Raw genomic sequence first — 13,808 nt, 5'->3', positions numbered from 1 at the left:
AGGGGAAGGAGCCAGTGGGGTCTTAGCAGGCTTTTGAGGGAAGCTTCTTGTGTTTCCCCAACCCAGGGGATGCCCCAGGGTGTCCACACTGCAGTAGCTAATGTTGGCTGACAGCAACGGTGGGATCGGCCACCTGCCTGCCAGCATCTTCAAGAACCTGAGCCAACTGCGCAGCCTGAACCTGGAGAGTGCAGGACTGAGTTGCCTTGGCCCTGAGGTCTTCCACAACCTGACACAACTGAAGGAGCTGCACCTGGCCAAGAACAAGCTGAGCACATTGGACATGATTCTGGCCATGGAATTGCTGCTTTAAAATGTTTTACTTTCCGTAACTTGTCTGGTTTTTTTTTACGCAAGAGGTCAGTGTTTCACCTTTTACAAATAAAGAGATTTTGATGATGCTACTTATTAATTTCCCTTGGAGCACATCTGCAAGGCAGATCCTCTGCTCTCAAGACTTTAACTTGTGCAGAATTTACCCTTCCCTTGTACATAATTTTCCTTTGCTGGGCTATTCCCAGTGAACGTCACCAAATCCCACAAGACCAGTCCTGACTCCACCAAAATAAAATCAAACTGTGAATGTTATTTTTCTCAAGGATTTAAGGTTTATAAATCCCCTGTTCTGAAGTGATATGAGGTACGGCAGGCAAGACCTAAAGGGTTTAGAGATAAAAGCAGCATTTTTCGTGTATTTTTTATGAAAAATAAAACATTTTCACTCAGACATGGCAGGCTCTCCCTGCTGCTGCAAGGTTTGGGGAGGGAATCTGGGGACATCCAGCAGGTCCTGACACCTCATTTTTCCTTAAGTGAGGATTCTGAAATGGCAAAGGAAAAGTATCAGGAAACTTTAGAAGCTGAGGAAAACTACCCAAATAATGGTTGCTGAGGCTCTTGCCTGTGTTTTGGGCAGTGAAAGAATAGTTGGGGTTGGAAGGGCCTCCAGAGATCAACCAAAAAAATGTCCTGGTCTGGCACAATCGCCTCACCTCAGAATGTCTGGGGTTTGGGAGGTGAAACCTAATTTGTGTCCTTGAAGAGATGGATGGAGTTTTGTCTACATTTGAGTTTGAAGGAAATAGAACTGTGAGTGTTTGTGAAAAACACGTCCACTCTCCTGTGAAAATTTTAAAAGTTTAATAAAGGACAATAGGAGACAAGGACCACAGAGCAAAGGTTATTATGGCCGTCTTGGCATTGGGCCAAGACCACACTCTTACCTTTGGGGAGACCCCTTAAATACTTTGTCCCTTACATCAGCCTGTTGCATATTCATAGACCCTTATGCATATCCATAAACTAGTTTACATTTTCCAGGAGCTATTTTATATGGCTCCTCCTTGGGTTTGTCTTTTTAGAGCATGCATGTTTCTTGGCTGTGGTTTTGGTTCCTTCTCCTTATCACTTCCAGTTTGGGCCTTGGTCCATACTTCTTCAGATGGTGAGTGCTGATTTTTGGCATATCTGTAGCAGGTGTCCTCATCCTGTGTTCATTGAGTGTATCCCATCCAAGCAGGCATTTTAACAAAGTTATTTCACTACTATGTCTAAGATTAATTAACAGTAGAAATACAAATTATATCCTTGTAACAAAGTTACTTTAACATCACACATATAGAATCCATTTTAATGTTTGCAAAAAGCCAACATTATAATATGTATCTATAACAGTGTTGCATTGCTCTCAGCTGCTTTTTGTGTCTCTTAGCCCTGTGGAATGTGGCAGGACAGGTGAGGTTCCTCCCTGCCCACCTCCCCCACCTGCTGAGTCCTTCTGAAAGGCTGCCAAGGGAGCAACCCACTTCACTCCCCTCATCCACCCAGGAACTCTCCCATCATGGAAGGCAATTCGATCGGTTCTGTGATGTAATTATATGGAGTACAGTGGCGAACCTTCTCCCTGCCTTCCTCCCGGTTTATCTCAAGCACCTCTTCTTGCTTTATTCTCTGTTGCTCTGTCCTGCTCCCCCTGCTGTGAGTGTCAGAGGCGGGGGGGGGGGGACAGCTTCTATTGTTCCAACACTAAAAGAGTTAAAAGCACAGCCTGTCCTGGCAGCGGCTGGGCACCTTGCCCACCCCTTCTCCTCCCTGACCGCTTATCCTTCTCTCCGGGGGGGCTGCCCAAACCATCCCAGGACTCCTCCACCTCTGCATTTGGCAAGCGGCTCTGGCTTCCCTTCCTCAGGCCGCAGGCCTCCCCCCCCCCCCCCCCCCCCCCGCGGGGGGGGGGGGGGGGGGGGGGGGGGGGGGGGGGGGGGGTTGGAAGTTGGCAGCAGACAAAGACCACTCACCCTGAAGTGCCTGCTGGAACCCGGGCTAGCTCTTAGAACTCTGGTGCCACACCAGGAGTGGGGAACTGCCTCGGGGTGGGGATTTAGCAGAGGCAGAACCTTTAGAGCCACTTGCTCTCAGGTGCCAGACACAAGCCACGACAGGGACCAGACAGAGGAGAAAGAAGGAGGCTCTCCATCTTGAGGTTCCACTAGGAACAGTTTATTCCAGGTGAAGGGAGCAAGCCAAAAAGCTCCTAGCTGTATCGTCCAAGGGGCTTTGTACTGATACAAGTCACGGGGTGGATACAAACAGCTAACCAATAGGGAATCCTCAGGGGATGAGCGAGGGGATTACATCAAGTGTCTGGGGCCAGTTGGGGTAGGAGAGTGGAGAGGATGGGTCACATGGGCCAATGGGGCTTCCAGGCGTAGGGGAATTCCAAAGGGGTAGTGCAGTCAGGGATTGGCCCGAGGTTTAAGTGGCCGGGAAGGTTCAGGAATCAAGGGCTGGGTTGCCTTGACAGGTGGGGAAAGAGCTGGAACAAAGGGCAGGGAATGGCATGAGGGACAGCTTTGAGAGAGGGTGTAACCCAGGGGTAAACCAGCTTGGGGAGAACATGGGGGTACAACAGAACAAACCACTTAACAAGGAATCAATAAATTCAAACCACAACAACCCCAATGTTCATGTGGCAACAGAGAGCTTTTATTTCACAAGCTCTTGCTTATATGGAGCATTTGAAAAACCCCATCTGCATACTTTCATAGGTCAGAACTCTACACCCCTTCAGGTCCTGGCCAGCAGGAGCCTGCAGCCTTGGGAGAGATGCGACTGGGTGAGGCCCCGTCAGTCAAACCAGGGGCTGGTTGGTTTACCTATCACAGACCAGCTAATACAGGGTAACACTGTGCTATCATTCATCCCTGGAACTGGCAGAACTCTCCCCCAATTGTCCGTACGCCATCATCACTTGAGTTGCTCCTGCTTTCACAGAATCAAAGTCAGTTTGGTTGGAAGGGTCCAATCTTCCTGCTCAGGCAGCCATATCCTCGGGCACATGGCACAGTATTGTGTCCAGACCTACAGTCCCCTGTAGATCCAGATGAGGTTCAGTGTACACAAACTATGGTGCCATCACCATATACCAACTCATTGGCAGGGATGTCATGGAAAGGAGAACAAAGAGTGGAAAATTTGGTTACCAAACTCTGGCAATATGAAGAAAATATCTTTTTCACCCTGTGGGCCTGCATCTTGTCTGTGGAAAAGACCTCCAGCAGCTGAAAGAAGTGCCCTATGCCCCACTAGCACAGACTGCAGTCTATCGGGGGCAAGTACCCGCTGCTCAAGAGAGAGGGGCACACCACTAGGTAACCTGTGGTTTTACTTGGCTGACCATGGTGAAAACATACAGAAGTGGGATGGAAAACCCACCTCTGCCTTGGCAGCACAGGTATGTGAGTTGAGAGGAAAAATTAACCACCACAGAAAACTCTTCAAGGAAAAATGCCACTCAGTTTCCACTGGCCAAGGCCTCAGGCAGAATTGGACGGCTGATGTTACTTCTGACCCTCTGGAAGGGACCTCTAGGTCATCTTTACAAGAAGCAAGCAAGGAGTACCATGATCAGAGCTAGAGGGGCCCTGGCTCTAGCCACGTGTGAGAAAAGGACAGTGGGGTCTGTTGGACTGTGTGAATCCATGGCCTGGCACAGCAGAGCCACAGGCGCACAAGGCTTTAGTTGATACGGGTACACAATATACCCTGATGCCGTCATGCAGGGGCAGAATCCATCTCTGTTTCTGGGATGACAGGGGATCCCAGCAGGGACTATACTGGAAGCTGAAGTGCTCCTGACTAGGCATGAGTGGCAGAAAAATGCCATTGTCACTGGCCTAGAGGCTCCATGTATCCTTGGCCCAGATCACCTCAGGAGAGGTATTTCAAGGACCCAAAAGGACACCATTGGGCTTTGGGAGAGATGCTGTGGAGACAGAAGAAATTAAGACAGATGAATCCCTTGCTTGGTCTTTCAGAGGACCCTTCTGCTGTGGGACTGCTGAGGTAGTTGAAGAACAGCAGGTACTGATGGCCAGTACACAGGGTCCCATTGACAACATGGCACTGACTGGGACTTCAGGACCCTGTCCATGAGCTGATCCATGAACTGGAGAGCTGGGCGTGCTCAGCAAGACTTGCTCACTCCTCAATAGCTCCATATGGCCCCTGCCTGAGTCCCGTGGAGAGTGGATACTGACTGTGTCCACTCTCCTGTGGACAGTGTCATGGCCTGAATGAAGTCACACCATGACTGAGTGCTGCCTGCTGGACATGTTGGAACTTCAGTAAGAGCTGGAGTCCAAGGCAGCAAAATGGCGCCACCGTAGACATTGCCAATGCATTCTTCTCCATTCCTCTGTCAGCAGATTCCCAGAGCTGGGGTCCCTCTTTGGGCCCCCAGCCTAAAGCTGCCCTAAATAGGGCCTTGGCCTCCCTATGCCCCCCTGCCCACACAGGTGGGCTTGGTGACTACCTTGCTTAGTGCCACAGTCAGCTCCAGAGAGGCCCTGGGGGTCCCTGATGAGCGGGGAGCAGGGGCTGATGATGGAGCTCTGTGCCCAGTCACATGGGGGGATGTCCCACTTTCAGAGGGGTCTCAGTCTTATGGGGAGGGGGTGTCCAGTCCAGTGATGGGTCCCCTAATCCCATGGGAAGAGGGGCTATGTATCCCAATCCCGTGGGATACACAATCTCAGTTCCAGGAAGGTAAATCAGTTACATGTGAGTGTCTCAAGGCCATTAATTCGGGGGGGGGGGGGGGTGGGTCAGGTCCTAACTCCATACAGAGGGGACCAGATCCCTGGGTGGGGACTCATTCCATGAAGGGGTATAGTGTCCCCTGTCCCATTGGCAGGGTCTCAAAAATGAAGTGGAGGAAGGATGTTCTTGCCCCTTCCTGTTTGCCACACTGTTGGGGTCTCCTTCCCCCCCTGTATTCTGGGTCTTTCCCCTCTCTACTTTTTCTCTCCCAGAAGAACACAGAGCCACTAGAGTGATGTCCCAGCTGGCCAGGAAGAGTCCAGGCACCTCCTGCCACAGGGCACGGACATTGGGGTGTGGGGGATAGGGTGGGAATATGGGGGACACATGGGAAACATCGGGGACACACAGAAGACATGAGGACATTGTGGGATATGTGGGGGGACAGGTGGGACATGAGGGACACATGAGGGACCCTGGGGACATGTGTACATAGGGAGGGATGTGGGGACACAGGGTGGCAATGAGGGTACTGTGTCCATGGGGAGAGGAAGTGTTAGAAATGATGCAACTCCTAAAATTTTTAACTAACTTTAGTCAGGGGTTTTTGCCTAGGGGGAAGGGAAAATGGAAGTTTCTTTTCAAGAGATTCTGTTCCCTGGGCAAGGCCTGACGAGCGAGCTTGACATCTCAATAGACTGGGAGTTGCCAGAGGTAGCTCAAGAGACAAGTGACCGTCAACACCCGAACATCCTTCCTGGTGTGTCAGAGACTCTTGGTCTGAGAAAAGAGCAATAAGAGAATGAAGAATGAGGACCTAATTAGCGTTGGAGGCAAAGGGATCAATAACTAATAGGAAACCAGATACAAAGAACTGTGTAACTTGTGGCCAATGAATGTTGAACCAATGATTTTTTTCTGGGTTTTGACTGTGTAAGTACGTGAAAAATCTAGTAAAGAACCATGTATGATGGAATGGTTTTCTCTGCACAACACAGGCAATGTGGGGATGGAATTAGCTCTGTTGCACATTCTGGCCAGAACAACATCCTGGCCAGAGTAAAGTAATGCCTCTCTTAAAGCAGAAACGTTGTTACAGGGTTTTTGTTTTTCCTGCAGTTTCAGTGACAGCAGGACAGTGCCTCCATATCTGTTGTGGTGCAGGATTCATTTAGTGTGTTCTGTTACCCCCTAAAGCTATAATGGTTCAGTCCTGGGATCCCCCTCTCCCTCTCCCCTGGAACCTCTCCCTCTGAGTGTCAATTCGCTCTCTCCTCCCCTGTTTCCCTGGTTACCTTCTGTCAATCCCTCCCCAAGTTCTGTCCATCACCCTCTGTCTCCTTCCCATATTCCAGAAAATTCTCCTTTCTTCGGTGGGTGATTGGATCGGGAACAAGGGTCCCTCCCTGTCACATTCCCTATGGGCTAGCCGGCATGTTTCTCACGAGTTTGTTCACTCCCCAGTTCTCCCTCATTGGTCAATGTGTGGGGTTCCCACCCCCTTTATAAGCTGCTGTATTCCTGCCTCGTGGTCCTTGCTCAGCTGGTGCCCTGGAGTTAATAAAAGGCTCTGGACTTTACCCCCGAGAAAGGAACCTCTCTTCTTTCTTTTACTTCGCCTGCCTGCTGCTCCCTGCTGCCCCTTGCTGAGGTGCTCCCGGGACGCCCCGGCGCATCTAGGGAGTGCCCCGCCCGGCTGTCGGCTGCCGTGCCTGTAGCTCAGCCGGCGAAATCCCCTCCCCTGCCTGGGGGAGTAGAGAAACTCGGGCAGCAGCTCAGCACATATCCCCCCCACATCACCTGTGTGTCCTTTTCCCCCAGATGGATTTTATGGACAGCTCCAACCCTCAACTGGCCATGGGGAGGCACTTGGAGCTACTGGGACCATGCTGGGATCACAACTGGGGTAACTAGGATCATACAGGGAACAACTGGAACCATGCTGGTGAATGACAGGGAGAAAGGGGAATCATACTGGGGGTGAATGGGAGCAACTGGGACCATGCTGGGACCATACTGTTATCATAGTGAGAATGACTAGGATCATACAGGGAATGACTGGAATCATTACTGGAGGTGACTGGGAGCCACTGAGACCAGGGCCAGAAGGATCCAGCAAACTCCAGGTTTTGGTGCTGGGACAGCCCTGGAACAGATTCCCTGGGGGAACCTATGGCATGGACAGGAAAACCAGGGCACTGGGAACCCCCAGGCCTTGGGAAAGGCTGGTACTGCCTGACTCACCTGATCTGCTGTGCTCAGGTGGCCTCAGTGGGTGTTGGACATGTGTGGGTTTGTCTGCCTGCAGCTCAGCAAAGCCTTTGGCACTGCCTCCATCTGCCTGCCTCTCCTGAAGCACCTGCAGCTCGTGGCTGGGACAGGTGCCTCTCGCTGGGAACACCTGGCTGGTGGCCAGGCCACGGAGGGCTGGGAATGGGGCCACAGCCAGCTGGGGCTGGGCACTGCTGGGTTCCCCAGGGCTCAGTGTTGGGGCTGGTCCTGTTCAACATCTGGCCTGGGTGGACAGCTAGGGGCAACTGGGAGGCTTGATGGGGTCAAATAAGGAGTGTGGTGGCCCACTGGCAGAACTGGGGGTTAACTGGGAGATATGTGAGGCAGTGCCCTCACGAGACCCCAAAGCCCACCTGGGCCACCATGGGTTCACTAACGCCCCAATCTGCTTCTCCCAATGGATTTCACGGACAATTGTAATCCTTGAGTGACCCCCAGTGGGTAGTGGGAGGCACAGGGAGCTACTGGGACCATGTTGGGAGCCAACTGAAGACACACTGGGAGCAAATGGAAGATGCTGGAACCATGTTGGGGGTACTGGGACCACAACTGGGGCAACTACGATCATACAGGAGGGGACAACTGGAACCATGCTGGGTTCGTACTGGGAGCGTCTGGAACCATGCTGGGGACAACTGGTATCATACTGGGAGTGACTGGGATCATAGTGGGATGATTCTGGTGGGGACAGGAATTGATTGGGACGGTTGGGGTGTGACAGGGATCATACTGGGAGTCGTTTTGATCATACTGGACTCACACTGGGAGTGACTGGAAAGCACTAGAATCATATTGCAGGGAACTGGAATCATACTGGGATCATTCTGGGAGTAACTGGAGCCATGCAAATGACCAGGAGCAACGGGAACCACACTGGGAGTGACTGGGATCACACTAAGACGATTAAAGAGCCCGTACTGGGACGGCACTGGCACGATAGCTGAGACTACCCGGGGAGCACCGAGGCGCGGGGTGACTGGGGGCGGGGACATGCAGAGTTATGCTAATGAGCCCTCGGCGGGCGCGGCACCACCGCGTCGCGGAGTCCAGCGGCGCAGAGCGGTCCCGCGCTCCGATTGGCGCGCAGAGGGAAGTGACGTCACGCGCAGCGCGGCGCGGCGGGAGATTTGAGCGGCGCGGCGGGAGGTTTGAACGGCGGCGGCGGATCCCGGGCGCGACGTTACTGGGCAGGAGCGGGGCTTGGGGATACCCGGCAGTGGTGTGGGGGTATCTCTCCCGAACACCTGAGTCCGCCCTGACTCCCTCTTCCACGGCCGCCGGCTCCCTTCCTGGGCTTGCCCTGACCCTGCGGTGGACTCGGCCACGCCATGCCCCGCCCCAAACCCACCCCCCGACGGCGTGGCGGTCCCCCCTATCCAATGCCCCTGCAGGGCGCCGTCCAGGTCAGCTGGCATTGCAGGAGATCCGCAAGTACCAGAAGAGCACCTGCCTGCTGCTGCGCCCCGGCCCCTTTGCCCGCCTGGTGAGAACCCCCCACATCCCAAAATGAACACTGCTGCACCCTAAAATCCCCAGACACCCCAATTTCCCCCACAGAACTTCTCCAGCACCCCCCATGGACTCTCAACCTGACTCCCTCTTCCACGGCCGCCGGCTCCCTTCCTGGGCTTGCCCTGACCCTGCGGTGGACTCGGCCACGCCATGCCCCGCCCCAAACCCACCCCCCGACGGCGTGGCGGTCCCCCCGCCTCCCCATCGCCCCAGCCGCGGGCACGCAGTGAGTGAGGGGCGGGGGACTCCCCTTATAAACACCTCCTATGGACCTTCCACATCGAGCCCCCTTTTAGGCCTCCTCTAGAGCGCTCCTATGGACTCCCTCTGTTGTTGTGCTCCGCCCCCAGCCGGTGCCCTCTATACCTCTATATGCTTCCATCACCTATAGTCACCCCACACTCCCTCTCCCCTATAGCCCCCATACTCCCTGTCCCCTATAACTCCCTTATATCGGCCATCACTGTAGCTCCTTATAGATCGTTCATACCCACAATGATTCCCCAGGCCTTACAGATCCCTAAGGATACCCCCCACAGTTTCCCCCTGTCCCCTCGGGTCCTATAGTCCCTCATAGATCCCCTATAGCCCCCTGTGTTCTGCCAGGCCCTATAGATCTCCTATACCCCCCATGTTCCTTCAGAGCCCCCTGCTTGTGCCCCCCCTAAGGCCGAATAGATCCCCTAAAGCCCCCACAGACCCCCCTGCAGTGCCCTGCAGGGCACCGCCCAGGTCAGCGGGCATTGCAGGAGATCCACAGGTAGCAGAGCAGCACCAATATTGTCTAGAATCTTCCAAACCACTCCCCACCCCCCATGGACTCTCAACCCCCTCCAGGACCCCCCCAGTTTCACTCCAGAACCTCCAACATTGTCTGGGATCTTCCAAACCGCTCTGGACCCCCTCCCCTGGGATCCCTAAATCCATTCCAGGACACCCCAGATCAACCCTCTTGGACCCTACAACTTCCCCCAGAGCCTTCAAATCCACCCTGGGACCCTTCAGCTCCCCACACAACTCTCCCAATTACCCACTGGGACCCTTCAAGCAATCCCTAGGACCCCTTCAAATCCAACCCCAAATCCACTCTGGGACCCCTGAAATCCAGCCTGGAAGCCTCCAACCTCCCCTTGGACCCTATCCCAAAAACCCACTGGGATTTTCCAACCCCCTGCAGGCCCACCAAGTTACCCCCCAGAACCCCAGATCACCCTCTCTGACTCCTCAGGACCATCCCTTTCCCCCAGAGCCCCCCCTCAACCTTGTTCCAGCCCTCCCCATGTACTTGTCCTCCCCATCCTCGTGACATGGTGGGCTTGTCCTCCCCCAACATCCTTGCATATCCCCCAATGTCCTTCTGTGATTCCAGACATCCTTGTGTCCTGCCACCTTCAGAGGCTGCATGGATTGGGTGTTCCCTGTGCCCCTCCTGCCGTGCTGGCACTGTCCCCCCTGTTGCTGCAGGGTGTCCCCATGTTCCCATGGCCGAGGGTGTTACCAAGATGTTCCCAGAGTGGTGCTCCCCCCCTGCCTCCCACCTGGGAGATCCCAGGGTGTCCCCATGATGATGTTCCCACGTCCCCACTCCCCAGTGTATCCCCAGGTGTTCCTGGCCCCACTGTTCCTGGGGTGTCCCCAGAGTGTCTCCAGGGTGACAACAAGGGTGTCCCCATGTCCCTGGGATGTCCCCAGGGCAGTGTCCCCACGTCTCCAGGGTGGTGGCCCCAACCTGGGATGTCCCCAATGTCCCCACATCCCCTCCATGTTGTCCCAATGTGCCCGCACTCCCTGTGACCCTGCTGCCCCCATGTGCCCCCCTCGCCGTGCCCTCCCTGTCACAGGTGCGGGAACTCTGCCTAGTCTTCACCCGCGGGGTCGATTACCGCTGGCAGCGCATGGCCCTGGTGGCACTGCAGGAGGTAGGGCTCGGGAGGTCCAGGCATGGTGGACGGGGGTCACAGAGGGGCCGGAGGGGTCCTATGTGTCCTGCAGAGGTATCCAGGGAACTTAGCGGGTTGGGGAGGGGGCTGAGGGGGGATCTCATGGATACTGAGAAGGTTTCCATGGGGGTTGGGGGAGGGGGTTCTGCGGGTGCTGCAGGGGGGTCTGTGGGTGCTGTAGGTGTCTCTGGGGGGCTGGGGAGGTCCAGGAAGGTCTCTTTGGATGCTTGGATGAGGCTGAGAGGTTTGTTGGGTGTGTGTGATGGGAGCTGAGGGGGAATCTAGGAGGGTCTCCATTGGCTGGGGGGGAGGGGTCCATGGGTTCTGGGACAGGGTTCCATGGATGTTGAGAGGGTCTCTGGATGCTGGGCAGGAGGAGGGGTCCCTTATTCCCGGGGTCTGTTGGGGATTGAGGATGGGTCACTGGGTGTTGATCCCCCGCTACCACATTTACAGGCACAAGGTGTTTTGGTCCCCACAGTCACCCATGGGTGGGTTTGGAGGGACCCTGCCCCCCGGGTGTCTGCCCCCGGGGGGGGGGGGGGGTTGGGGCATACCAGAGGGCTTTGGGGACCCTCCCTCATGTTTTGTGACACAGGCAACAGAGGCCTTCATGGTGCGGCTGCTGGAGGACGCGTACCTGTGCTCGCTGCATGCCCGCCGAGTGACCCTGTACCCCAAGGATCTGCAGCTGGCTCGGCGCCTGCGGGGACCCGAGACGGGAGGCATCTGAATGGAGACCCCCCCCACGTGGACCCATCCCATAGACTCCCCTCTACTGGACCCCCACCTCAGGATCCCCAACAACCCCTTCAGGGACCCATCCCAGGGTGGGGGTCCCCTTCCTTGGTCCAGCACCCCTGTTGAGGAGCCCTACCCATGATCCACCTGGAACCCCCCTCACCAGAATGCCAGTCCCAGGGAAACTTAGCCAGGACCCTTACCCTAGTTGGCCTCTACCCCTCCCAGTTCTGCTGTACCCCAATAAATGAATAAATGTTTGTGACCCCTAGGTGCTGATGCTGGGGAGGATGGAGGGTGAAAGGAATAAATAGGGCAGGAGATCTTTCTCCTTTTTAATGCCATTATTAACAAGAATCAGCTTAGGTGGGGAGAAGTTGACAGGTTGCCCCCAAACCGCCCATGGTCCCAGAAGTGGCACGGAGGAGGAGGATGATTCAGCTGTGTCCGCTGGTCTGCAGGCAGAGCTGGTGCTTCCGTCCTCACGGCAGATTAGGAGATTCCGCCTTTTCGGTTTAACATTTTGGGTCCTCTCTCTAGTTAACATCTTTAGGTTAGGGTGAGAAGTAAAAAGGATCTTAGCAGGTACTGGATTAAGTTCCTCGTCCTTAGACATCGCTTAGGTCTCTTAATTCTATGTTGGCTCTTTGTTTTTAGGGGTTTTTCCTGGAAAGTTACAAAATTCAGTGAAATGCATTCTGATCTGCATACTACCTCTTATGTCACACCCTTCTGGTACCTGCACGCTCCGGTGTCACTCCCTGGCAAGCATCAGGGGGACAATGGCTAATCACCAACCATTAACAGGTGATTGAAGAAGAACTCTCAATAGGTGGCTGCAACGCGAAGCTAACTTAACAGCAACTGGTTCAACTTCTTTTAACTCTGCAACCTTAAAAAATTAGGTAGCTTTTTATTCATAACAGAGGGGATTTGGGGGTGAGGCGCTGCAGGGGGGAACTCTGGAGGGGAGGAGAACCCACAGGGAGGTGGACTCTGAGAGTATTTTGGGTGAGGGCAAGTGGGATGGGGGCCAGGAAGGTCTTGGGGCCTAAGGGGTTCCATGTGTGGGGGGGTTGCCTAGGGGCCGGCGCTTAGGGGATTCGAGCGGAGCTCAGGACTTTGGGGGCGCTGCTTAGAGGTGGCTTGAACGTGGGTAGGGCTGCTGTGGGGGGCGGGGCTCTGGTGGTGTCCTGTCCATGGGCGCAGCTCTGGCCGTGGGGCTTCAGCGGGGTCTCTATGGGGCGCGGCTTGGGGGAATCACACCTGGGGGGCTGCGGGGTTCCGGGCGCTCCCAGGCTGCTGTTCCCGCTGCTGCCGCTCGGGGCGCTGCTGAGCAGGGAGGGGCAGGGCCCACTGAGGGCGCGGGGGGCGGGACCCAGAACGGACCCGCCCAACCCTGTCCTGGCACCCCATCCCCCCCTTCCTCATGCCTTGGAGAGCCCTCCCAAACCTCAGAACCCAAAACCTATCTTGGGACCCCAAATCCCCTTAAACCTGCCCATCCCTACCATCCTTGGTGTACCCTCTGAGCCCCCAAAACCTCAGGGACCCCAAATATCCCCCATAAAATCCCAGTCCAGCCACCACCCACCTGGTTTGCGATACCTCCAGTTTTGGGGTCTCCTCAACCCTCTTTTTTCCCCAGACAGGCTGGTGCTGAGTTTGGTGGGGAATATTTTTGTTACTGAACTTTCAAAGAAAGTTAACAACGCAAATTGTGGACAGGACAGAAAATTGCTTTGATGTCTCTAAGGTCCCTATAAGCAGCAGTACCTCTGATGATGAGAAAATCACATTACAACCCCAAATTAAAGATTAAACCTTCTATGACAGGGTCTCTACACTGTTACTAAAACAGTGTGGTACACAGCAGCCGAGATAGCAAAGTTCTAGGAAAAGTACAGCAGACTTACATAGTAATTGGAAATTGGATATGTTTGGAGAGTGCTTCTGGCAGGGGGTGACTGAATAATTTGTCTGAGGTGGAGGCCCAAGGCTTCTGGAGGGCAGAAGTATTTTTAATGGTGAGTGACCAGAGAAAATTTTGGTCTTTAACTCAGAGTGCCGCCTATTGAGCAGGAGGTTGAATCCATTAGAGAGGAGTGATTTGCTTAGGATCAAGACCCCAGCTGTAGATAATGGGACAGAGAGTGTACAGAAGGCAGCGTTTTTGCAACTGATGAATGACAGATGTTCCAGGATAGCCCTCACCTACACCACTAGTTATCCAAGTATCTGGCTGCTATGGTTAGAGTTTTGCTGGACTTGATAAAACACTGCAGC

At 54.5% G+C, this 13,808-nt stretch overlaps 1 protein-coding gene across 1 annotated transcript; it reads left to right on the top strand.

Annotated features, from left to right (window-relative positions):
• Positions 1–8,470: 8,470 nt before the first annotated feature.
• On the top strand, positions 8,471–11,730 carry LOC121353385 (histone H3-like centromeric protein A). The gene is given in 4 exon segments (XM_041467188.1): positions 8,471–8,712; positions 8,715–8,812; positions 10,683–10,760; positions 11,380–11,730. Coding segments are annotated over 4 exon segments (366 nt in total). The 5' UTR covers positions 8,471–8,657; the 3' UTR covers positions 11,515–11,730.
• The last annotated feature ends 2,078 nt before the right edge of the window (positions 11,731–13,808 follow it).

The sequence above is a fragment of the Pyrgilauda ruficollis genome, unplaced genomic scaffold, assembly GCF_017590135.1.
Source record: "Pyrgilauda ruficollis isolate IOZ18807 unplaced genomic scaffold, ASM1759013v1 scaffold201, whole genome shotgun sequence".
NCBI lineage: Eukaryota > Metazoa > Chordata > Aves > Passeriformes > Passeridae > Pyrgilauda > Pyrgilauda ruficollis.
Note: the sequence above shows the minus strand (reverse complement) of the source record. Positions and strands in the feature narration are given on the sequence as shown.